Below are 26,710 nucleotides of genomic sequence, written 5' to 3' on the forward strand. Positions count from 1 at the left end.
GAGCGGCGGTGCTGTGTTTCAGCTGTGACTTTCAGAGAGAGAGAGGGATTTGAGGGTGAGAATTGCTGGGTACAGCCGTGAGTCAAGGAAGAAGAGAGATTGGCCCTTTTTAATATTAAATAAAAAATAAAAAAAATTCTAAGGAAACAGCGTGAGTAGGCCATCAGTTATGTGGGGTTAGTTGCACCCTTGTTCTGGAGTTCAGGGACGTTAACGCGCCATGACCGAGAATGAGGAGCTAAATGCTCTAGGGGGATCTACTTCAGGGACCAATATGTACCTTTGGCCTTTCTAAAATACTTATCATTTACTTTTACAATTTGGTATGCGCAATATAACCCTTTATCACTAAAATTACATCTTCTAACTTTTTTATTGAAACTCGTGTCCTCCACTCCACCACACACTCTTTGTGAACGAAGGGAGTAGTATTATATACTTCAAAGGCCTCTTATCCAATTTTTCAATCCAAATAGTAAGTATTTGCTTAATTTTACGGCATAAATCATTGCTTTGCACTGTTTTTAGAGGGAATTTCAGGCAATTGGCTACAGCTACTGTTTCGAATAATTTGATTATGCTAAAAAAAAAATGAATATGGATCTATCTCGGTATTGCAAAAATGACAAAACCACTTCATTTTAGGTATGTTTTATTAGTATCCTCTTTTCCCCCCCTTTAGTATAGGTCTTCCCTCTTCTTGGGTTAATTTGGTTTATTTATCCACTTTTACAAAGATTTCCTTTTCATTCGAAGATTTTATTTTAGATTGATCCATTAAAATGCTTCGTTAATCAGTAACGGTGGTAGAATTTAAAAACAATAAAGAAAAACAAAAAACAAAAAGGAAAATGACAAACACGAACATTCGGCGAAGTCAATGGATAGTAGCAGTAGGGTAGGTACAAAAATTCAAGAGACCCCACCATAGTAAATTATGAATCAACCGACACCAAGTAATTCACAAAAAAATATAAGTGTGGGACCCATTTTGTGAAAAAAGAGAAACAACTATATTTGTGTTAAATTTTGTCCCCCACCCCCATAGAAATATACATATGCACAATTAATTTTTTGTTGGACCAATTCTTAATACACAATATAACTAATCGTTTCAAAAAAAGTAAAATAAAAAGAAGAAATACTATAAATATAACTAAGGGTAGAATTACTCAATTAACCTTCGATGTTTCAACAAACAAAAGCTTTCATTTTAATCTATGAGTAGTGATAAATTTACATAATATGTATATACATAATTGGGGCAATTATGTCAAATTACAAGGCAACTAAAAAAACTTATAATTATTGTAACTTAACGTAATTAACATTTTACTTAATTAACCTTAATGATTGTTAGAAATGGATATTGGGCTCATTCCTCCCTTAAAATGCCTTGTAAGGGAGAGGGTTGCCTCACCATATAAAGTGGCTCATGCCACTATCTTCAATCCAATGTGGGACACTTCAATACACCCCCCGCACGCGCAGCATGGACTATCCCAAATGCCATCTGTTGACAACGATATTGGGGGGCCCATCATTGGATTGGGTTGGCTCTGATACCATGTTAGAAATAGATATTGGGCCCATTACTCCCTTAAAAGACCTTGTAAGGGAGATATTGAAGTGTCCCACATTGGATTGGAGATAGTGGCATGAGCCACTTTATATGGTGAGGCAACCTTCTCCCTTACAAGGCCTTTTAAGGGAGTAATGGGCCCAATATCCATTTCTAACAATGATAATTAAGGAAGAGATTGCAAATTATTTCCAAAATACTCGTGTTCCCCCGTTCTGCGTCTTCTTCTTCTTCACTTTTTTTTATCTAATTTCATTTGCTAATTCCATATAGCTATTTAAATTATTTTTATATACAAGTATACATTTAATTTCCTTTTAATTAGTGTTATTTTTAACAAAAGAGATAATATCGACAAAATAGATAGACTAACCAAAATAAAGATAATTCAATTAAAATTAAAATAATAGACCAAATAAAACAATTTTGGCCTATCACATAACGCGAATACTGAAACTGACGTATGCCCGTATTTGTTGATGTTTTAAAGATTTTTAAAGGATAATTTATTTACTAAATTTATAGTGTATAAATGAAATTGAATTATTAAATCTTGCCACTTTAAAAAATATGTAGTAGAGGCAAATAGCCAATAAATTATAGTATAAACTAATCCGAATATTAATTTAAAAAATCAATCAAGCCATTTAAAATTAAGGGGCATTATGTATATACATATTACTAGTATGTAATTCGTCGAAATTCGACAAATAACCACTTTAGTTAGATTTATAGTTATAATAAATGAAATAATTTTATATCAGAACGATACATTTAAATTTGATATATAAATAACGATTTTACTACTCATTCTCATAACAAAAATGTATAGTAATGTGTGTTACTATCCACATATATTTTAAACATATAAACATAATTTATCACAATAATCGGTTATCCGTCTCAATAGATACTCGAATATCATAGAATAAACATTAATAAAATAAAATAAGAAATTAAAAAATTAGGGAAAAAAAGTTTATCTAGGCATATTGATAAATGTCTGTACTCGTCATGAATGTATATTAATTAATCATACCCAAATAATTTAAATAATCCACAAATGTATGTCAATAAATGTTCGTACCCATCTAAAATGTATATACTTATACTCGTCCCAAATTTGATTAATGACCCCAACCCGTTTAATTTTATAAATACAAATTATTATAAATTTATATATTTATAATTAATATATGTATATTCATCTTAAATTCAATTAAAAAGTGAATGTTCTATTCATTCATATTTCAATATCATATAGTAATATCCGTTATTTAAATAATATCATTTACTATATTGTTATAGTTTAATAATATTACAACTTGTTCGCGTGCCGAACCTTTATATAATATCCGCTAATTATTGAAACGCGTCTATAATATATCTAAATAACTAAATATAAATTGTTGTAATAATTGGTTATATGTGCCAATAAAACTCGAATATTACATAGTAAAAATTCATAATAAATATTATAAATATTCACTAATTAGTCTTTTTCGTATCAAATCTATATAATAATACCCGCTAACTTAAATCTAACTATCGTCTTAAATGAATTGCACAAATTCTATATATCATTTTATTGAGCCTCTAAATTAGTGAAATCTAATGAAAAATCGACGTGTGTCGTTTTATTTATATTTGCAATTGACGAATTCTATTAAAAAATGACTAAAATGTCCTATTATGTATATACATAATATGTATGAATAGCATCACTCTTTCTCAAATCTCAATTGACCGAGGTTGTCCTAAAAAAAAAAAAAAACTTAATTTTAATATTTAAACACGAAATCTATATAATATATAAAAGAAGAGTTTTCTCCCTCCATTTCCTCTCTATCTTCTCCGCCCATCAATTTTTTATATCATTTTTTATATATAATTTTATTTCTTTTCTAAATATCGTCAAATTTGATTTATGAAGATATATTCAATATGCATATTAAGTTTAAGTTCGTAACAAAATCTTTAATATAGTATAACAATAATAAAAAATGAATATAAAATGAATATGTTATTAAAATTTTAAAGTAATTTATTTTCTTTCCCTAAGTTAAAATTTTACAACTTTTTTATTTATGTTTGTCTATAAAAATATTTATTTATTTATTATTATATGGAATAATCTATAATAATAATAATGTGTATATTAATTTTCATTATCAAATAATTTAAAATTATTTAGTAACTATAATTATCATTACACTTTATACATAGTTGAAAATTATATTTTTAAATTTGGGATTTTATTGACCAATTGATATTTTATGTTTAAATCATATTTTTCATTTATTTATATTTTGTTTCTGTTTAATATTTATATTCATTTATTGAAAATATCATTTAATTTTAATTTCGCCGTGCATAGCAAGGATGGTTGTACTAGTATATAAAAAAAAGGAATACAAGTTCGGTTTGAAATTGCAGAGCCCTTTTACGAGATCTTTTTTATTTTATTTTATTGAGTTACACATTTTACGAGAATTAATCAGCCGCAAAGAAGACATGTAACCATCTATAATGACTAATGGAGAAGTAATTAAAATAATTCAACAAGAACAATCAATGCCATTTGAATATATGAAACCCAATATTTCGTCATTAATTTACTAGGTGGCGGCCGACGATGTAGAACATAAAAACAATCCTCCAACTACTTTCTCAAAGTGTAACGTTATCTCTCAATTTGGATTATTTTATTCAAGTGAATGGAGATAACATTATAATTTTTATCTCTGTCAAGATTTGAACTTTCCTTTCAAAATTAAATGAAAGTCAGTTTTATAATATTATTGTCAATCCAAAATTAGAAACCCCCACACCTCTTAAGTTGAGATAAAAAAATATTTAGTTTTATAATATTATTGTCTTTATATCTAAATTAATTAAATTATCATTCATGCCTCAAACATAAGTGTATTTGCATGGGAAAATCTTATATACAATTTTATAATTTTGTATTTTTTCAAATAAAGAAAAAACAGAATATTATTTTATGTTGATTGAAAATTATTGTATCTTTTTCCCTCTCTCTTTGAATTTAATATTAACAAGGTAACAAAATCACATCTAAATTTTGGGCACGCGATAAGCTTAAAAGTTAAAATTGAGGTAGCTAGCGGCCCAAGTTGCAAAGTGTTGGTAGTTTGAAAATAAATGAAAGTTTTGATGACAGTGAGTTATCTGTGGATCATTTTAAAATTATCAAATTGATCAGTTAATTTGTAGCTTTAAGACAAAGAATCCTACAATTAAGTGAATTCACTTGTTTATCATATTCGTTGACGTATAGTAGGAGAGTTCTCCGAACTACGTGCAAATTCGTGTGCACTTTTACTTTAGTGTGCCTAAAATTACATAGTATCTCTCATCAGTTGATCTGCATTAATAATAACTAATCAACAAGCTGATAAATAACTTAAAGATTTTAAAATAAATATGAGTAGCTTAACTATCACATTCGGCACAAAATCAGTTATTTATCCAACTGATAAGCTTTCGAGTTGTTAGTAGGTTAACTAACTAAATTACTCTCTTAGAAAGATAATTTATTTGGACAAAGTCAACTCACTTCTAAGTATGTTGATCAAGTCTCTTAAAAGCTAACATTTGGGTTAATTGATCAGTCTTGCTTCACTAAGCTAAAAGCAATTAAAAGTTTGTAATTGTGTATTCTTCCCTACACCAATATGTACTCGATGGAGACCAACATATTTATATTATGTATTATTAATATTGAATTTGTTATGTTTGAGTGCCATTAAGACAAATAATCAATTATTGTAACAACTTATATTCAATTAATTAGATATTTATAAGTTAAAATGAATTTGGGTAATTAGCTGGTAGTATTATATGAGTTTGGGACAAGAGAGTGTACTAAAATAATGTTTAAACAGGTTGAAACATTGATCGACATGCTTAGGTGAACTTTTTTTTTAATCTTTTTTTTGTTTATTCTATTAATTATTAGTAATTGTTAATGTTTACTTCGCAATGTTCGTGTTGTTATTGCAACGAATATGTAATTGTTGGAACAAATTATATATTTATAAATTCAAACGGATTTTAATAATTAACAAATGTATGTATTTAAGACTAAAACGAATAATCAAATGACTTAATAATACTGTGTTTAAGTGACTAAACCTTACAAGACTCATTATTTTGATCTCTCGTCAATTTGTATCCTCCACTACGTTTAATGATTATATATCGTGAAACACTAATGACAATGAATAAGACATATAATACTAATGAACAAGACGTAAATCTAACAAACAAAATGTATATACTGATGAAAAATAAAATTTAAAAAATTGGTAATGAATAAGACATATATACTGATGAACAAGGTAGTATATACTAATGAACAATGCAGTTTATACTGATGAATAACAAAATTTAAAATATTTTGCTCCCTCCAGGATTCGAACTCTGCGAAAAAAAATCTCCCTCCAGATACAATATCAGCCATATGATTGATAAAATAAACGCACCAGATCGTGCCCTAGTCTCTAGATCTCACTAAAATTAGGGGGTTCCATTAGAGCGGCCCCCTATATATATATATATATATATATATATATATATATATATATATATATATAGGGGAGAGCTACAATAAAAACACTTCTTAAAATATAAATATAAACGTTTTTTTATGTACGAATTTTATCCAACAGGGTTACGAATTCATCCAACATGGTTACGAATTGTGAAAAATAAATTTTTGCTACCTTTGGGATTCGAACCCAGGACCACGAATTCATTCAAAAGGGTTACGAATCAACCGTAGATCTTGATGATCTAAGGGCTGAAAATCATTTATATTTTATACACTTAAGAGTATTTTTATTCTAACCCTCCTATATATATATATATAGGGGTGCGCTACCGTGAGAGCACATTTTAAAATAAGAAATAAGAACAATTTTTAATGTATGAATTTTATGTAGAACACGTATGAATTCGCTGTATAAAGGTATGAATTGTAAAAAATAAATTTTTGCTACCTTAGGGATTCGAATTCAGGACCATACATAAATTCATCCAACAGAATTACGAATCAACCGTAGATCTTGATGATCTAAGGGCTGAAAATTATTCTTATTTTATATCTTAAGAAATGCTCTTATTTTAGTCATTCCCTATATATATATAGGGAAGGGCTACTGTGAAAATACTTCTTAAAATAAAAATAAAAACGTTTTTCAATGTACGAATTTTATGTAGAACACGTATGAATTCATCCAACAGAGTTACGAATTGTGAAAAATAAATTTTTGCTACATTTGGAATTCGAACTCAAGACCACGAATTCATCCAACAGGGTTACGAATCAACCGTAGATCTTGATGATCTAAGAGCTGAAAATTGTTTATATTTTATATTTTAAGAAGTGTTTTTATTTTAGCCCCATATATATATATATATATATATATATATATATATGGCGAGGTTCAATAGAGACCACACATCTACACAAAGAACAGAGACCAAATCCTATTCATTGATCTTACATAATCGGACGGTTCTGATTCATCCGTCCAATTTGATATCAGATAGGGCAAAAGGATATAATTGTCATTCAATGATAATACCTTAATTAACTACAATCAAATCTTATTTAATTTTAGAAACTTAAGATTTGAGATACGTTAGATACGATAATATACAATTCTGTAAATCACACATTCGTTATTTGGTTCAGATAATATACATAAGTTCTTCATTCAATTATTGATTTTCATGAACAGCTAAACCTTTTAATCTGGAGAGTGAGTGCAGAATCAACAATATGTTCTTCGATATGTTCGTATAAAAACTAATGTGCATCTATATGTTCGTAAAAATATTAATGTTCGTCGATATGTTCGTATAAAAACTAATGTTCATATATATGTTCGTAAAAAACTTATGTATGTATGTTCGTAAAAATACTAATGTTCGTCGATATATTCGTATAAAAACAAATGTTCTTCAATATGTTCGTAAAAAAAAATTGTTCACCTATATGTTTGTAAATAAATTATGTTCGTAAAAAAATTATGTTCATCAACGAAATAGATCAGGTCCCAGAATGGGAAGAGAGGAATTTTCGGGATTTGTTCAACAAGATGAATTCGGTCAATATGTTTTTTACACATTTGACATTTTTCGATTAAATAAATGAAAATCACCAAATTTTAATTACATGAAAAATTAAATTCGGATGTTATATGGATCGTTGATTGGGATTCAATGAATGACCTTGATTTGGTCTTTATTCTTTATCTAAGAAAGTGGTTGTCATAGAATGCAACCTTTTATATATATATATGGGGGAGCGCTCCAATCAGACCCCCTATTTTTAGTGAGATCTTAGATACGATCTCGTGCATTTATTTTATCAATTATATGGTTGATATTGTACCTAGAGGGTGAAATTTGTTTTCAGGATTCGAACCCTGGAGAGAGCGAAATATTTTAAATTTCGTTATTCATCAGTATATATTGTCTTGTTCATCAATATATATGTCTTATTCATTACTAATTTTTTAAATTTCGTTATTCATCAGTATATACTGCCTATACTATCTTATTCATCAGTACGTATATCTTATTCATTATACTCAGTGTCTCACAAAAAATAAGGAATCTCACTGGAGCGCGCCCTATATATATACTAGTTTTTTCGTTTCTTCAAAGGGCCATTAAAGTATAGTTGATTAATGTACTAACCCATCAAAAGTATAGAATAATGATACTAATTATTGGAAGCCGATTTTGACTAACCTTTGATTATCTAGTCATTGAAAATGAAATCCACTTGGATTAGTTTGTACTTGTTTCCCTTTATATGTATTAGCCATAATTGTATATGTTTACATTTATATATAGGCTTTTAGTTTTTTTTTTTTTTAAAACATACCTTTAATATTTAGTTGGGATTTAAACCATATTTTTTAAAAAATGAAATGTCAATTTAGCTAGACTTTTGTAAATTGAAGAAAATTACGGCTAAATCATTCTTTTGACAGAAAAAAACAGTGCAATAGTTACATGGCCAAAAACACAATTAACAGGGAAAAGAACTTAGAAGTTGATCTCAAAAACAGCACAGACAAGTCATCATCAAGCTAATTACGATCCTCAAAATATTATCGGGTTAATCAAAATAATGATACGATCATAATTTTATGCAAATAACACGATTACTATATCAATAATTCTAGAAAAATTGATTAAAAATCTGAAAACGGTTCGCTTGTGTATAGATAGGGTTGGATTAGTATCGTATTCTTAGCTAGTACCAATAGCGGAGCCACAGTTTTTGTCTTGGGGTGAACTTCTACCGAGATTCGAGGGCGGTAGCTTTTGAATTTTTTTTGGAGGGCATTAAGTACATTTTTGACATTTTTTTTACTAAAATACAAATATAATAGTAATAATCGAACAATATTTTCAGATAATTTTATCGGGCGGTCAGATGATCCGATCACCCAGATCATATGACCGCCCGGTAAAATCATCTGACCGCCTGGTGAGATGATCTGGCCGCTTGGACGGTCAGATGATCTACCCAGCCACCGGTTAGATGAGTTCTTGACTGATAGTTGTCAAATCGTTGACTTTTATGACTGATAGCTGTCAAATCGATCAAATGTATAAGACTTTAATTTCACAAAAAATCAAGCAAACCAATCAAATCAAAGTGTATTTAAAGAATAGGACATAGAATGCTTATGTTTATAAAAAAAAGGACATTTTTCACATATAACTTAAGGAATATGGCATTTTAAATTTTCACTCTATATAGGGGTGCACTCCAATGAGACCCTTATTTTTCGTGAGACACTGAAACCTTTATTTTTCAATGAATAAGACATATATACTGATGAACAAGGCAGTATATACATGTCCTAATTTTCAAATCAACGTACATAAGTTATTGTCCTAAAAAATCCTCTGAGTCAGAGGATTTTTTAGGACAATAACTTATGTACGTTGATTTGAAAATTAGGACAAAAACTTTCGAATTTGTAAAAATAGGACACTAATTTTTTTAGAGTAAAAATAGGACACTAATTAATAAGCGTCGTAAAAATAGGACATTTCTCGGCTTATAATTGGCCAAAAAATGTCCTGCGGATGCAACACTTATTAATTAGTGTCCTATTTTTACAAGTCCGAAAGTTATTGTCCTAATTTCCAAATCAATCTAAGTTATTGTCCTAAAAAACCCTCGAACTCTACTCATGAATAACGAAATTTAAAAAATTGGTAATGAATAAGACATATATACTGATGAACAAGACAATATATACTGATGAACAATGTACTATATACTGATGAATAAGGAAATTTAAAATGTTTCGCTTCATTCAGGATTCGAACCCTGAGAAAAAAATTCGCCCTCTAGGTACAATATCAGCCATAGGATTGATAAAATAAACGCATGAAATCGTGTCTAAAATCTCACTAAAATAGAGGGTCTCAATGGAGCGTTCACCTATGTATATATATATATATAGTAATAAAATTGTACATTCAACTTTCAAATATCTTAATTAATCTTTACTCCCCAAGTTTTTTTTTTTTTTTTTGGAGGAGGGAAAGCGGTGGAATTTGATCCTTGAACCTCACTGTTCGTAGATAAGAGTTTGCACCGTTTGGTGTCTTCTTGAAGACAAGTCTTTTTTTTTTTTAAATAACATTTATCTAAGTTAAATAATGATTTCAAATCATCATGTCCCCTAATATATACAACCTTTTTTACGCACTTAAGTTTATGCGAAGCGGTATAAATTATATACCAAAATATGATCACATAGATACTATAATAAAAAAGAACAAAAACATCATACTGACGTCACTCAGACAGCACATGTTATATGATCTACCTGGTGGTTTAAGTGACATGTTAGCTTAATAAATAACACCCGTCCCACTATAATGACACGATAAAAATAATCACAGAGATTAAAAATAAAATATTAAAAATGTAAAATGAGTAATAATCTTATTTTATATATGTAGAATAAGTAGAGATTCTATATTATTTTTAAAAAATATTATTATCAATAAGACAAACTTTTAAGAAAAATGTGTTATTATAAGTGGGAGTCTGTGGGACAAAAGAGGTAATATATAACTAATGCTTGAACTTAAAGATTTCGAATTCATTCTAATGTGATAATAATAATAATAATAATAATAATAATAATAATAATAATAATAATAATAATAATAATAATAATAATAATAATAATAATAATAATAATAAATCTTATCTCCAAAATTCTGAAAAAACCGTCGATATTTTTTATTTTCTCTCATAAGAAATAACTAAAAAATTGTAGGTATTTCGAACCTATTCACATGTACGCTTTATTTGACCACTTAATTAATTATATAAAGTTCGTATCATTTTCATATTCATCTAATAAAAATAAGATACGAGATTCAAATCTTTATATCCCGCCAGTTGGTAATAAAATTATTGATCTCAGTTTTTCATAGTATTAGTAAAATATACTATATGCTAAATTAAAACACAGGGTCGGTCTCTGGTGCGACGGGTCCGCCCCGACCCGCGCCCGACCCGGCCCATGCCCCAGACCCGAAACCCTGAATCCTAAATTATTACATTTGTTTATAATAATTGTTACTTTTAATAAGCATGACATATACATTTGTTCGCACAAATGTATACTTATATAAATATAAGTATTTACCTTCATTTAATATAAAATATTATATTTTCTAAACCCTAAATTCTGTAAACTAAACCCTAAACCCTGTAAGCTAAACCCTAAATATGAACACTAAACTCTAATAGGAGTATTTACTTTTAATAATCATAAGATATACATTTGGTCGCACAAATGTATACTTATGTTAATATAAATATTTACCTTCATTCAATATAAAACATTATACATATCAATAATTACTTTTTCGTACGATAATAATTATTTGATCAAATAATAATGTAATTATTTATGCTTATTAAAAGTAATCATTGTTATAATAAAAAGTAATATTTGATATGGAGAAATGTAATGTTTCAAAAATATTATATTAATTGTAATTATTATTGTAATAAAAATTAATTATTATTATTATAATAAAAATTATTATTATTATTATTATAAAGAAAGGTAATGTTTTTAAAATATTATATTTCTTCACAATATTGATGTGTGTACAAATGTATATATTATGTTTATTAAAAGTAATAATTATTATAAACAAATGTAATAATTATGAACATGGGTCAAACCCACGCGGGTTAGGGTTCCGGGTCAGGAGGACGGGTTTGGAGCCGGGTCGATCCGTCGCACAGGCGGTCGCACCCAATAATCCGCGTAAAACACAAGATCAAAACTTATTAAAAAAAGAAGATAATGTTGGTCCTCCCATCGCCCATCCACCTTCTACTAACTTCAGAGTCAATGAAACAAGTATTAGAACTTAATGGTATTTTATAAGGATGAAAAGAATTAAAAATTTCAATTCTTTCATTTTCCAACTAAAAAAAACCACAATATGCAGAGTATACATGATCAGGAAGCTTGAGTTCTAATAACTAAAATCTTACATCAAGTTAAGTCATACACAACTATTCAAATACTCTTTTCCGGTAAGTGTTCCTAATAATTGAAAATATTACAGCAAAATTGTTTAGTAATGACATTAAAAAAAGTATCATAAAATTTGTTACATTTTTAGGTGTAATAAAATTTAGCTACACATGTATTTATATATTTTAGTTATACATTAAAGGGAAAAGGTGCAGATTGACCCCCGAAGTAGTAACCCCTATAGCGTATAACCCCTCTTACTCACTGTGTGTGCAACTAAACCCCTGAACTCCGAGAAAAGGGTGCAAATTCCCCCCTCTGACCTAACGCCGTTAAGTGTCCGTTAACGTTTGGATTTAATTGCACCCTCTACTTCAGGGGTGGATCTGCACCTTATTTATTTATTTTTTATTTTTTTTATAATTTCAGCAACCCACCTCCGGCATCAACTTAACCGCCCCGTACTCATCGATTCTGACTTGCACCTTGTCAGCTCACACGCACCCAATCTCTTGGTTGGACTGCCCACCGCTTACATGCAGCAACGCTTACGCCACCAGCTTCTTCACCGCCCCGCACAACAGCATCTCCTCCAACACCTTAACCTTTTAGGCTTATATTATGATATTAATTGTGTATATATTTATCTATATAATATATATTTAAATTTTATTTATTTATTTTTGAATAATTATTAAAACTCTAGATAATAATTATGATTTTATTTTTGGTTAATTTAATATTTGTAAATTTATTTTAAAAGAGAAAAAAGAATAGATCCGGGTCAGGACTCGAGACCCTGTGAATCTAATTGATCTGGACATGAATCTCATTTTTTTGGACCTAATGAATTTGGACCGGATCCTGACCTAAGTAAAAAAATACGGATATTGATTTGGACCAAGCAGGATTCGATCCAGATCCACATCTGGAGTTGGTGATGCTGCTGCATGTCGGCGGTAAGTTGTCAACGATCAAGGGATTGAGCGCGTCTGAGGTGACAAAGTGTAAGTTGGAGCCGATGAGTACGGGTGGAGGTTAAGTTGATGCCGGATGTGGGTTGCTGAAATAAATAAAAAATAAAAAAATTAAGGTGCAAATCGACCCCTGAAGTAGAGGGTGCAATTAAACCCAAACGTTAACGGACACTTAACGGCGTTAGGTCAGAGGGGGAATTTGCACCCTTTTCTCGGAGTTCAGGGGTTTAGTTGCACACACAGTGAGTAAGAGGGGTTATACGCTATAGGGGCTACTACTTCGGGGGCCAATCTGCACCTTTTCCCTACATTAAATTATAAGTAAATTTTGTTACATTTAAAAATGTAATAAATTTTGTGAATTTATATCCACTATTAATATATTTTATTATACCGAAATCATATGTAAAAAAGAAATTAAATTTATTCTTTTTACTCTTAGTGATTTGCTAGAATACCAAACAATTTAAAAAATTGTATTGATAACAAAGATAAAATATAAAGTTTATTTTTTTATATAATTTTGAAATATGACATTTAAAAAAGAAGAGAGAGATAGTATTTAAATGAAACACTTATTTAGGAATGGAACAAATATATTTAAAAAAATAGCGAATTGTTGTAAAAAATTATGACCGAAATGATTATGAGTGGGTATGGTAATTAATTAAATAGTGTATAATCTATACATATATAAAAAACAGTCTAGTAGTAAATTTTGTCTAAAACAAAAACAGTATACTATATAGTAAACACTAATCACTATCTCTATCAATCACTACCAATATAGTGCTGCTAAGTAGAATCCAGCTAATTCCCTCGGACAGTTGGACATCATCCATTCCCCACCCCCTCTCCTCTTTCTCACTCATCATATATACACGCTGCGGCAGGGTCCATATATCTTTAACCACTAACTCCTTCACTCCTCTTCCTACCATCACTCACATTCTCACTTCAAATGGAATACGGCAGGCTCGGACCACCCGAACCTACCAGCGGTGGCTCCTCAACTCATAGCCTAACCCCGGACCCCACCCGCGCCCCCAGAAAATCCAGACTCAAGCTCCTCCTCGTCCTCGCCGCCACGCTCATAGCAGCGTCCGCAGTCGCCGCCGCCCTCGTCGTCGTCGTCGTCCGCAACAGAGTTGACGATTCCGGCGGCGCCTCCGCGATGCATGCTCGCCGCCCCTCCAAGGCCGTCTCCCAAGCCTGCGGCAAGACTCGGTACCCGAATCTCTGCGTCAACTCGCTTCTCGACTTCCCCGGCGCCGACTCCGCCTCCGCCAAGGATCTCGTGCACATTTCCGTCAACATGACCCTCCGCAAATTCGGCCGCGCGCTCTACTCCGCTGCCGAGATCAGCAACCTCAACATGTATCCTCACGTCAGGTCGGCTCAGCTGCATTTGCAACTGAATTGAATGTGTTTAATTTGGTACTAAATTAAACCTAATTTCAACCCCGATCGGCATGCAAAATTTTAATTAAAATATCTTCCAACAGGTCAGCATACGACGACTGCCTCGAGCTTCTGGATGATTCCGTTGATCTCCTCTCGCGCTCGCTGACGACCGTCGCGCCCGGAAGAGGAGGCGGCGGCTCGACGCAGGACGTGCTGACGTGGCTCAGCGCGTCGCTGACGAACCAGGATACCTGCACCGACGGCTTCGCCGAGCTGAACGGCTATGTGAAGAATCAAATGATGGAACGGTTGAAGGATTTGTCCGAGCTCGTGAGTAACTGCCTCGCGATATACGCCGCCGCGGCGGGCGACGAGGATTTCTCCGGCATTCCGATACAGAACCGGCGGCGGCGGCTCCTCGGCAATGAGAAGGCGCACAGGCATTTTCCGGCGTGGTTGTCGCGGCGGGACAGGAAGCTTCTGGACTTGCCGGTGACGGCGATTAATGCCGATATAATCGTGTCGCACGACGGCAACGGCACGTGCAAGACGATCGCGGAGGCGATCAAGAAGGTGCCGGAATACAGTAATCGGCGAATTATTATCTACGTGAGGGCAGGAAAGTAAGTTCACGTGATACTAGACAAGTAGCAATCTTCTTGTGGTCGGTTGCCTTTTTAATTGCCTTTCGCGTATCTACACTTAAAATGACACTTATATCCTTGTCGTTGTTTTTTTTCTTGATTACTAGTGATTAGGCTGTCGGTTTAAGTTGACTATAACAATAAATTTATAACGATTTTGGTAATTATTTCTCACGTGACCCACTTTTTCACTTGAAATTATGGTAATATATGTTCGAGTAGTCGAAAATTTTGCTAGTGATTGTCATTTTCAAAGATTTATGACCTCTGCACACGTCATTTTCCTTTAAGTGTTGTATTTTATTTCACTAATATAGTTTGCTAATACAAATTATATACTTTATTGTTGCTATAGGTATGAGGAGAGTATATTGAAGGTGGGGAGAAAAAAGACAAACATTATGTTCATTGGGGACGGTAAGGGCAAGACGGTCATTTCAGGTGGGAAGAGCATCCAAGATAATATGACAACATTTCACACCGCGTCATTTGGTAAAAATTCTTTTTCTCGATATTTCTCCCTTTCTGTTTCTGTATTTACCTTTTTCATCCTTCTGTTTGGTGGTAATTATTACTTGGGGCCTCAAAATGGAAAGCAGTGGGTAGTTTGGCTTATGCATGTAGGATTGCTTCATAATGCACGTGGCTGTCATGCCTAGCTTTTTTATTTTAGATTGTTGTCCATTCATCGTCAAGCAAATTAACTCTCAATTGACTCATCTGCCCTTGAACTTTTCGTACTTTTTTTTCCCTAACTTAATTGGATTTTCTATTCTAATAGGCTATTTTGTTACCATGTTACATTTTACATGTACATGTCCAATATGATTGTTTTTTTTGGTGGGGTGGGGGTGTGGTTAATATAATGTGTTTTAGAATTCTATAATACTCCATTCAATACAAAAAATAGTCAATTTTTACTATTTTGAGATGTCCATAAAAATTAGTCTCTTTTTATTTTAAGAAATTATTTATCACATGATAGATCCTACTCTCCACTTACAATACAATCAGTTATCATTATAAACACTATTTTTTTTAGTGAGATCATTTCTCCACTCATAATATAACCATTTTTATTAAAACACGTGCTGTTCACCTATAGAACTATTTTTGGTGGGCGGATAGAGTAAAATGATAGTAGGTACTTTCTATTTTACCTGCCGTCGATGCAAATTTTTTGCTTTTCAGTTTCCATGCAATAATTAAGGATAAAAGTATTAAAATTTTCAACTTTATTTGTTTATGACTTTTGACGGTTGAGAACATTTATTCACCGATAGAGTTATGACACTAGATCTAGATTAGTCTTATAAAGCAGTCAAATTCCTCTATTACAAGGGTGACTTCTTTTCTATTTTAATACTGTCAACAAAACATTGTCACAAGTATATTGATGATATATATATATATATATATATATATTAATTTATATACATGATACTATATACTAAGGCTGTGTTTACTTTGATGGATAAATTTATCCATGGAAAAGGATGGATAACAAAAATTTATGCCTTTAAATATCTCCTTTCTTTTCCCACATTTAACACAAAAGAGAAGTTCACCATTTTTCCTTCCTTACAAAGATGGATAGTATTATCCCTCCATTTTTTATGTGATATTATTATCCATCCTTGAAGTGAAAATAAGGAAGGAAAAATAGTGAACTTCTCTTTTGTGTTAAATGTGGGAAAAGAAAAGAAATGAGACATTTAAAGACATAAATTTTTGATATCCATCATTTTCCATGAATAAATTTATCCATCAAAGTAAACGCACCCTAAAAATATTGAAATAAGAAAATACTATATGTTTACATTCCTTGAATTTGGTCAATGACAATTTTCTTGGACATGCATAATGTGCATAAAGTTGGACGTCTGCATAAGGTTGCTGTCTTGTTAGGACAATTCAACAGCATGCTCTTCTTCTTCTTCCTGTCCCTGTAATCAATGATTTCTTAATAGTGCAACTTATCAACATAGGATACTGATGAAATTTCTTTGGTTATCCTAATCTTTCTTTATTTTTATTTTTGGACTTTCATCTGTAACTATGTCTTAGTGTATGTCCCTCTCCCTCTCCCTCTGTCCCTTTCTATTGGAGCTTTTATGGCTGTCCAACAATAATTGTTTACTTGGTGGAGGTTGGAGAGGTGGTAGGCTGCTGTCTCACATTTCTTGGAATCATAGTGTGCAAATTGGTCACCCAATGTAATGGTGGCTACAAATATGATTGTAAACGAGTCTTAATCGAGTCGAACACATATATTAACATTTATACTTGGAAAAAAATAGAGTTTAGAAAATTAAATTATTTATGAGTTTGACAGTTAACCTTCTATTTTGTCGGTTAATAATGATGAGCTCGGCTTTATACTTGTTCTTATTTTAAGTGTTAAGTGGAGCCATGGGGCGAGCTTGATCATCTTGAAAATATATATATGTTAGTATTTGATGTATTCTAACTAATCAAGTGTTTAGTGTCCACTGATTTACTTTTATATTAATTAGGTCTCAAATTAACTAATCATAATGCTTTGAACATTTGTGACATCAGTTATTAAGAAAATTGGGGGGGGGGGGGGGTCTTGCTCAATGCATTTTGTAGTATATATAGTTGCTTACTTGTCACGTTCCTTTTAGATGTATGTATTTAATAGTACTATTTTTTGTGATCTTATCTCTTATTGCACCAAATTCTTGTCCCATATATGAATATAAAGCAAGTAATTGGTATTAGCCATTTAGTGGCTGTAGTGTAAAGCAGGTCCTCACAGTATTGGTGGGTCATGGGCATGTCATCGTTTAAAGCTTTTCACATGCAAACTATAAATGAATATTGCTGGCTAAAAATTTCTCCTTTTGAAGAAATGCGTATAAAACGTTTCAAAGTTGAAATGGGAATTTTATCCAAAAAAAACTATTTACTTGTATGTTTGTTGGTATAATGTTGTAACTTTTTGTATAAAAATAAACACGATATTAGGTGGAATGGGAAGTGTTAAAGATGACCCAACTTCAAAGGGTAAGGATGATTGTGGCCTATTCATCTTCATGATCCACTTGAACTTCTAGAAAGTACAATAAATCATTAATTACATTAGATTTGGCATCTTAATTGCTTCTATCATCTACTTTGACACTACTAATTACCTATCGAGTTTATATTGATTTATGTCTTAAGACTCCCTCTCTCCCTCACACGCATACTCATTGACCTCTCTAGGTGTGACTCTAAACACGGGTTATTGATTGGAGGAAGCGTCTTACCAACAAAGCTACACTTCATTGTCTTATATATTTTTGTTTATATTATTTAAGCTTGTGTTCTTTGTGATGCAGCTGCAACCGGCGCCGGTTTCATTGCAAGGGACATAACATTTGAGAACTGGGCCGGGCCAAGCAAGCACCAGGCCGTGGCCCTCCGGGTCGGGGCGGACCATGCCGTCATCTACCGGTGCAATGTCATCGGCTACCAAGACACACTGTATGCGCACTCGCAGCGGCAGTTCTACCGGGAGTGCGACATCTACGGCACCGTGGACTTCATCTTCGGCAACGCGGCTGTGGTGTTCCAGAACTGCAGCATCCACGCCCGGAAGCCAATGCCGTTCCAGAAGAACACCATCACGGCTCAAAACCGCAAGGACCCTAATCAGAACACGGGCATCTCGATCCACGCCTGCCGGATAGTGGCGGAGGCGGACTTGCAGGCAGCGAAGGGGGCGTACCCGACATACCTAGGGCGGCCGTGGAAGCTCTACTCTCGGACGGTGTACTTGCAGTCCTACTTGGGCGACCACATCCACCCGAGGGGGTGGTTGGAGTGGAACGCAACGTTCGCACTCGACACATTGTACTATGGGGAGTACATGAACTACGGCCCCGGCGGGGCGATCGGGCAGCGTGTGGCGTGGCCGGGGTATCGTGTGATCACGGCCGTGGAGGAGGCGAGCAAGTTCACGGTGGCGCAGTTCATCTACGGGTCGTCGTGGCTGCCCTCCACCGGGGTGGCGTTCTTGGCTGGCCTATCGACTTGAATAAATAATAATCATAATATTCATAGAAATTTTAAGTGTTGTGTAGTGTACAAGGAAAATATTTGCCTTGAAAATAGGCTCTGATGATTTCTTGATATGGTATATAGTAATCTTATTTTTTGTGAGGGGTTTTCTGTATACATGTTGTGATGTTATTGTGATTTGTTACATTGGATTTCAAACTGATCTGACAGAGTTGAATCTATCAATATAGGTTATTAATTTGGTGTAATATGTCGAATAATGATATTAGTATATATGGAGTAGTATATATGTGAATAATGTACTACTCCTATTTACTCATTTTTGGGATTCATACCATTACACTTTTGACTTGCATTTACTTTTTTTTTTTTTTTTTTGACTTGCATCTACTAATGTCTGGTGGTTGGGTGGGTGCATTTTAATATTTTATTATGGTGATGCACCTAGCGTACATAAACTGATTATTTTTATTACATGGGATATATTTATTTATTTGAATTTAATGTAGGTCCGGGGCAGCGATAAATGTAAAAATTTGAAATGAATAGAAGAAATTCTTTTGTGTCGGTGGGATCGCAAATATTAATGAGTCGGACAGTAAATGGTTAGACCAACTAATTATGTGATCCACAAGAATTGTGCAAATAATAGAGGGACCATGTGAATCACTAGACCTAGGTGTACCTATGATATTATTACATGTCCCCTTGTGTTACAAATATATATACACAGATGAGATCGTGTATAAACCTTTCCTCTCATAGTATATACTACAATTATATATTTTTAATCATGTATAATGTATTTTATATACTACAATAATATATTTTTTAACGATATAATTAAAAATCAACCATATAAGTAAAAAACAAATATTTGATTTCCCTACACTAAAAGTAAATTAAAACTCCAGTGGGGTATATATAGTGTTAAAGATGAATAGAGGAGTGCTCCAGTGCCCACAGAAGCACTAGTAATCCAATTTTATGGTAGATTATCTACAAAACCGGGCCCTTTCTTAAATGTTGAAGGGGCGAGGGACTAGTGCCCCAAATTTGAGGGGTCCTAAATTTTAGAAATAGTCTTATTTAATTAGTATTTCTTTCGTTTTTTAATTAATAAATTTATTAAAATTATGTAGCAATACAATTACTAAAAACGATCACGTGTTATGTTTAGTTGACAACTTTATTTTTTTTAAAGTTTCATTTTCTAAGGAACCTCTTTTTTTTGTTTACGCCTAAGACTCTTTGAGAAACCTGTTTTTCTGTTTTCGCCTAGGACCCCAAAAGGTGAGGGCCGCCTTCATTATCCACATAATCATTTATAAATTGGTAGTGTTTTTTATGTCGAAAAATGTAAACTCGTGACTTAATGGTCACTTTGCGTTCTTTTTATAAATATATTGTGATTGCGCAACAAATTAATTATAATTATTAGAGGCATTGGCCTATAAATATTCAATTTTTTTATATTTTGTACTTTAATTTTAAAATTTGCCTCTAAACACCTGAATTTTATATTATATATTTTTGATTTTACACCGGACAAATTTTTACCCCTAAATTGTTGCTGACGTCACAACCAGATTAAGAGGGATGTTTGAAAAACATAATGAAACAGATAAATTTAGTGCCAATGAGGGATCTAAAACATGTAATTGCAGAGTTTGAGATGTAAATTCGATTGATATGTCAACAACGATTTGAAGGTAAAAATTCGTCGAATGTAAAATTATAAAAAATACAAAGTTCATATATTTATAAATAGATTTTAAAGTTGAAGTGCAGAACAAGAAAATGAAAAAAGTTCGAGTATTTATAGTAAATACTCCTAATTATTGTATACATATATATATATATATATATATATATATATATATGTGCGCGCCCGCGCGGTGTATATATATTTTCGTATTTATGATGACATAATCATAGTAATCTATATGCATTAAAACATGAGTAATTATACTAATTAATATTAGCCCGCGCCCATTAATGGCACCTCTATGAATATCTAAAATATTAAATGTTGCATGAATCATCAATTGAAGGTGCTTGTAGGCAAACGTTATTCATTACAACTCATGCTTTTCTAATTTATACTGCGTTCACTTAACAGTTATCCGTATTTTGAAGTTTTTTCAACTCATTTGTCAATATATCTAAATCAAGTATCACAAAATTTTCCAAGAAAGAAAACAATTGTCAGCTATAATACAGAAAGAGGATCATACAATCTTATTAATTAATTAGAGCAATAATGGTAGTCACTCTAGTTAATTCATATAAACGGAATCAATTTTCAACCATAAAAATTATTTTTCAACCAAGAGATGATAAGCTATGTACATAAATATCTCTGCAGAATAATTGGTGCAAAATGGACCATGATTCAAACAGCCTTTATGGTAGAATAATTAGTGTATGCCAATAGAAAGAAAAAAAGAAGAAGAAGGTCAAATTGTCATTGAAGATGCCAGCTACCTGCGTTTGGTAGAGGAACCTTTGCAATTACTCATTGAAACGCATTAAAACATATATAGGATTCAAATTTGGATTGAACCTCAAATCTTATCGAACAAATATCTCAAGTTTCAGATTTAATTTTATTTCAGCTTTAAACAGCAAATGAATTTTAATGAATTTTTTATTGATCAAAAAAAAAAACAGCAAATGCTAAATGATAACTATTGAGCTACATTTTGATTTGGAGCTGAAATCAAATTCATGTCTATGTTTAATGATTTACATGATTATATAGAGTAAATTGTTAGAACTGAGAATAGCCATGTGGACAGATTTGCCCTTTAGGAGTAGTTAATTGACTATGTTTGGCAAAATTCATGTATTCAATATGCTGCTTCTCTATTTCTTGACACATCGTGATCCACACGAGATCCTCTGTCACCGACGATTTTATCAATCTACTCCATATAATAAATAAATTTATATATCGTACAATATATATTCAACGTTTTAAACCGAATAAAATACCAAAACATAATGAAACTTGATATTATGTTGTGAGTTGTTTTGCATCTATGAAGTGTGTTCCTTTCAAAAAAAACCTCTTCATGTTTGTGGATTCCAGTTATCTCAAAAATTTATTCTCAATTTACAAATTACAACAATATCGAGTTACTACTTTAAATTAATTTGTTACTCCCTCCGTCTCATAACAAGTGTCCTAACTAGTTTCGGCACGGAAATTTAGGTGGATATGATTAAAAATAGTGGAGCTCACTTTTATTTTGTGAGAAGAATAAAATTAAAATGGAAATGATTTAAAAGTAAAAAATGGTGAAGCTCATTTACTTATTTGATAAAGTATACACTTGTTGTGGGATAATTCAAAAATGAAAGTAGGACACTTATTATGGAAACGAGGGAGTATTATATTTCATCATAGAGATTTGTGTTTATCCAAGAGATGGTTTAACTTTCTTGAATTCAACTAAGCCAACAGCAATTGAAACCCCTATTGAAGAATGATGTATGACCGAATAGAAGCACAATAATGTTGATATATTAGTTAAAAACACTATGAAATAAAAATAAAAACTTTGTTTACATGGCATATTATGTGGGTTAAGACCGTAAGTATTGTACATCTGGGAAAATCACAAAACCAAGTTTGTAAACTTAATCCCCCCAAAAAATATAATTGAAAAACATTCAATCTTCATATGTTTATATTTCAGAAATAAAAAATTTACTTCCGAGATATTTATGATTTGAAAATGTGATTTCCTTATTCTACTTAGTTGGTAAAATAAATAAAAACTTAGTTGTGTAGCAAAACCTTCTATTTAAACCGCTGTAGCTAACAAAATTAAAACAACAGAACACCAGAGAGCAAGCAAGTAAAAATATAAAGCAAAGTAGCAGAGGCAAACTTATAAGCTGCAAGTTCACATCTGAAGTCCATCCATACCACAGAAGGTAGGATGAGATCATATACATTCAGATAGAAGCAGGTCATTACTAGATATGTTATGACACACACACACACACACATATATACACACACTGAAAATGTTCATCCTCTTGACAAAAGTCACTAACACACTGTTATTCCATTCCCAGGGGGTGGAGTGATGACTGACGACTGACGACCAACGACTCGTGTTGTAACGATAAAAGGTGATGACAACACTACACCTGTACTTTTACTAAGGCCATCATAGTCATATCAACAGTTTTTATGTATCTTCAAGTTGCAGTTAGGGGGAGAGACCGTCAAGGTAACGGTCCATGATCACTGAGACGGACTCGAGGAATGCTGATTCACTTGTTCCAGGTAGCACGGATTCTTCAGCTTCCTCAACCATCTTCTCGATAACAGACTCTTTCTTAACCGTCTCCCTGCACATGATGCTTCCGATGGCAAAGGGAGTCAGCCCTCTCTTTGCACCTTTTTTCAGAAGCATGGTGGACATGCGGAACACACGTGCACAGTTGTCTGGGACACTCCATCCATAGAACTTCAGAACCTCAATATCTTTCTCAGCATCTAATGAGTTTATGTATGCAATCTCATCAGGAGTGAAAGGTTCCCGAGCTTGAGGCCAGTAGAGCCACTCGAATGTGCAATCTTTGAACTGCAGTGCAGAATAGTTGTAAATAGAAGGAAAAATGTAATTGTGAACATGAAAACATTTCATGATGTGCAGAACCACCATAACTGAAACTGCTAATTGCTGCTTTGGAATTGTATTATGTTACAAAAACAGGCACGAGCAAGTCAACGCTTTTGATAATGGAAGTATATAATATCGTCATGGTTCAGCTTTCTACTCTCGTAGCAAGTTATGTCAGAATCCATATTATGGATTTAAGGTACGAATGAAACATGTTGTATTTGTAAAGCAAATTGGACCAGATGTTCGACAGATAGATAGGAAATTCTATTCCACGGATATCTGACAGGCATGAAGCTAGTTGAACGACAATAGACAAAATAAATCAAATGTGGTGCTGAGAAATTTAATAACTGTGCCAGGATCGGGTCATCAAAAAAGATGCATGCCGATAGCGATAAGTATATGAGCATGTTCTGAAATAATCTTCATAATGCAACATTATTTAATAAAAATTGAAGAACAGAAGTATACTTACGTTCTCAGGCATGCAGTAACCATGATCAATTGGAATAAGAGTAATTTGACCCTCAGCATCTTTCTGAATCAGAATGTTGCCAGCATGTCTGTCTGCATTTGCCAACCTGATGTCGAGTACACATATCTTGTGAACTTCCTCCACAGGGAAAGCACGAGGACCCATGTCCTCACAGCTACCGCAGTTCTTCATGAACATTTGAAGCGACCCAAACTTACTCGATGCACAGTTAAAACCTTCTGAGTAGTGGAATCTGCTATGCTGACACTTCACCATGACTGTAGGAGGGACGCCAGAAAATCCTTTCTCATCACTACAAGACGAGCGTGGACCCCCTCTTGGATGATCCAAAATATACGCTGCAACTTCCCTCAACGCCCCTTCCCCTACTCGTGTACCTTTCTTCAAACCTTCACCGTTAGGGGACAAGGGTAAGCCTCGAGGATTGTTTACAGCCATGGGTTCCTCATCAACTGGCTTAAAAACAGAAACATATTTCTGACCAACTGAATCTTGCATGAAATAAGCACCCCCTGATCCCTCAGAAGACCTAATAGGTTGATTACCCTTTTCAAGCCCATTAAAAGTCTCATCAATTAGTTGTTTAATCACAGGTGACAAGACAATCTTAGGGTTAACAATCAGTGGTTCTATTGGAACCTCTCGTGCACGGGGAATGACAGCAACAATTGGAAGCTTCTCATTCTGACTTCTCTTTCTCCACCTATTCCCTTTATCACCTACCTTCTCTTCTACATCTGACGCTACTATTGATACCTCAAAATCTTTTTCAACAGGCACAGCCCTGAGCTTTGCTGACTTACGAACCAGGAAATGAATTACCGCATCATTGCTCCTACATAAATCATCTATGATCCTCTGATCCTCAAGCTCCTCACCATCACAGAACAATTCTTGATCCTTGAGATCAAAAATACCATCCCCCCTCTCAGCAATCTGCTGTTTCACATACCCCACATTCCTTTTTCTTTGAACATGGAACTCAAATTCCTTGCCACAAACTGTCCTAACTGTGATGGCTTGGAGATCAGAGAGGCGGACAACCAGATGTAATACATTCCCATCAGACACACCATAGTCCCGCACCTGAGAATTGTTCCTTGCCAGTTCTTTCCCATCAAAAACGAGCTTCTGCTGCTTCGCGGAGAACCCTTTACAAACTTGAATTCTGAGTTTGACAGAAGCAATTGAATCTGATTCAAGAACCCGCATGGGAATCACAGAACCACCAACAGTTAGGTAGATCACGATCGAGTCATTTGACCACGGGCCACACTGGCCTGAGATACGGCCTGGGAAGTTCCAGTAGTCTTCATAAACAGGACAGAGAGCTACACTGGCAATCGACATTGCAGCCCAAGAAGATCACAAGTCACAACCTTTCTCCCTGTACACCAAAAATTCAAGCTTTCACTACTAATTATCTATCAAAATATCAAGAACAAACACTTTCCTCAACCGATCCATGCAAATAAATTGCAAGAAAATGAAAGACCGGTTCTTGAAATTCTTAAATTCCCCGAAAGTGGCAAAGTAAACCCAAAATTTTCCAATGCCCTAAAGAACCCAATGCAAGATTCCTAATTACTAGCAAATTACCTATAAAAACTAAAAGAAATGTCGAAACAGAAAATGTAGAGTCTTATCACTATCAGCTACGGACATTTCAACTCAATCACATAAATAAACCTAAAAAGCAGAAGACAAAACTAAACTACAAAAGATTAGGAGAAACACGATCAGCATTGTTCTCAGCAATCGAACATCAGAAAACCAGGGAATTACACAAGAAACATCAGACAGCTCTAAATACAAGATGACTATACAAAAAATTGAAAAGAAAAACATATAACACAATTTAAAAAAAATCGAATCTCTAACCTGAGTGAAGAAAACAGTGAAAGTCCGAGCCAAAACTGAAATTGTCAACCGATCAACTGGAACAGTGATGCAGAAACAATGCTAGCCAAAATCCACTTCTCTGCCTTCATCTCTGGCGATCATCTGAAATTTGAGTAAAATTTCCGGAAATTATTTAAATGTAATAAAATTTCCAGAGATTTTTTTAGGCTGTTTAAGCAGAGAGAAAGTGAGGGGAGCCGTTGGGCTATATAAAGGACTCAGGCAGAGGAGCCCACTAATATGTCACTTTAATTTTCAAGTTTTAAACGGATTTCCGCCGTTAGCAGTTCTAGAACTTTACTATGGTTAAATACTGCTCGAAAAAGAACAAAAAAAAAAAAAAAAGGAGTACTCGATAAAAAAAATGTAGTAAGAGAATAACATACCTTTATTGAGAATTACTCCATCCATAACAATAGTCATTTTTTGTTATTTTTAGATATTCATAAAAAT

At 33.0% G+C, this 26,710-nt stretch overlaps 2 protein-coding genes across 2 annotated transcripts; one reads left to right on the forward strand and one right to left on the reverse strand.

The window, feature by feature from the left end:
- The first annotated feature begins 13,914 nt into the window (after nt 1-13,914).
- LOC131014695 (probable pectinesterase/pectinesterase inhibitor 34) lies at nt 13,915-19,349 on the forward strand. The gene is made up of 4 exons (XM_057942747.1): nt 13,915-14,528; nt 14,642-15,163; nt 15,540-15,676; nt 18,532-19,349. Exons 1-4 carry the CDS (start codon nt 14,098-14,100, stop codon nt 19,227-19,229), a joined length of 1,788 nt encoding a protein of 595 aa, XP_057798730.1. The 5' UTR covers nt 13,915-14,097; the 3' UTR covers nt 19,230-19,349.
- Nucleotides 19,350-23,071: 3,722 nt separating this feature from the next.
- LOC131014696 (phosphatidylinositol 4-kinase gamma 4-like) lies at nt 23,072-26,472 on the reverse strand. The gene is made up of 3 exons (XM_057942750.1): nt 26,237-26,472; nt 24,335-25,742; nt 23,072-23,817 (listed from the first exon to the last, which is right to left on the reverse strand). The coding sequence occupies exons 2-3, from the start codon at nt 25,703-25,705 to the stop codon at nt 23,440-23,442; spliced, it is 1,749 nt and encodes a 582-aa protein (XP_057798733.1). The 5' UTR covers nt 25,706-25,742; nt 26,237-26,472; the 3' UTR covers nt 23,072-23,439.
- Nucleotides 26,473-26,710: the final 238 nt, after the last annotated feature.

This window comes from Salvia miltiorrhiza, chromosome 3 (assembly GCF_028751815.1).
Source record: "Salvia miltiorrhiza cultivar Shanhuang (shh) chromosome 3, IMPLAD_Smil_shh, whole genome shotgun sequence".
NCBI classification, from domain to species: Eukaryota; Viridiplantae; Streptophyta; class Magnoliopsida; order Lamiales; family Lamiaceae; genus Salvia; species Salvia miltiorrhiza.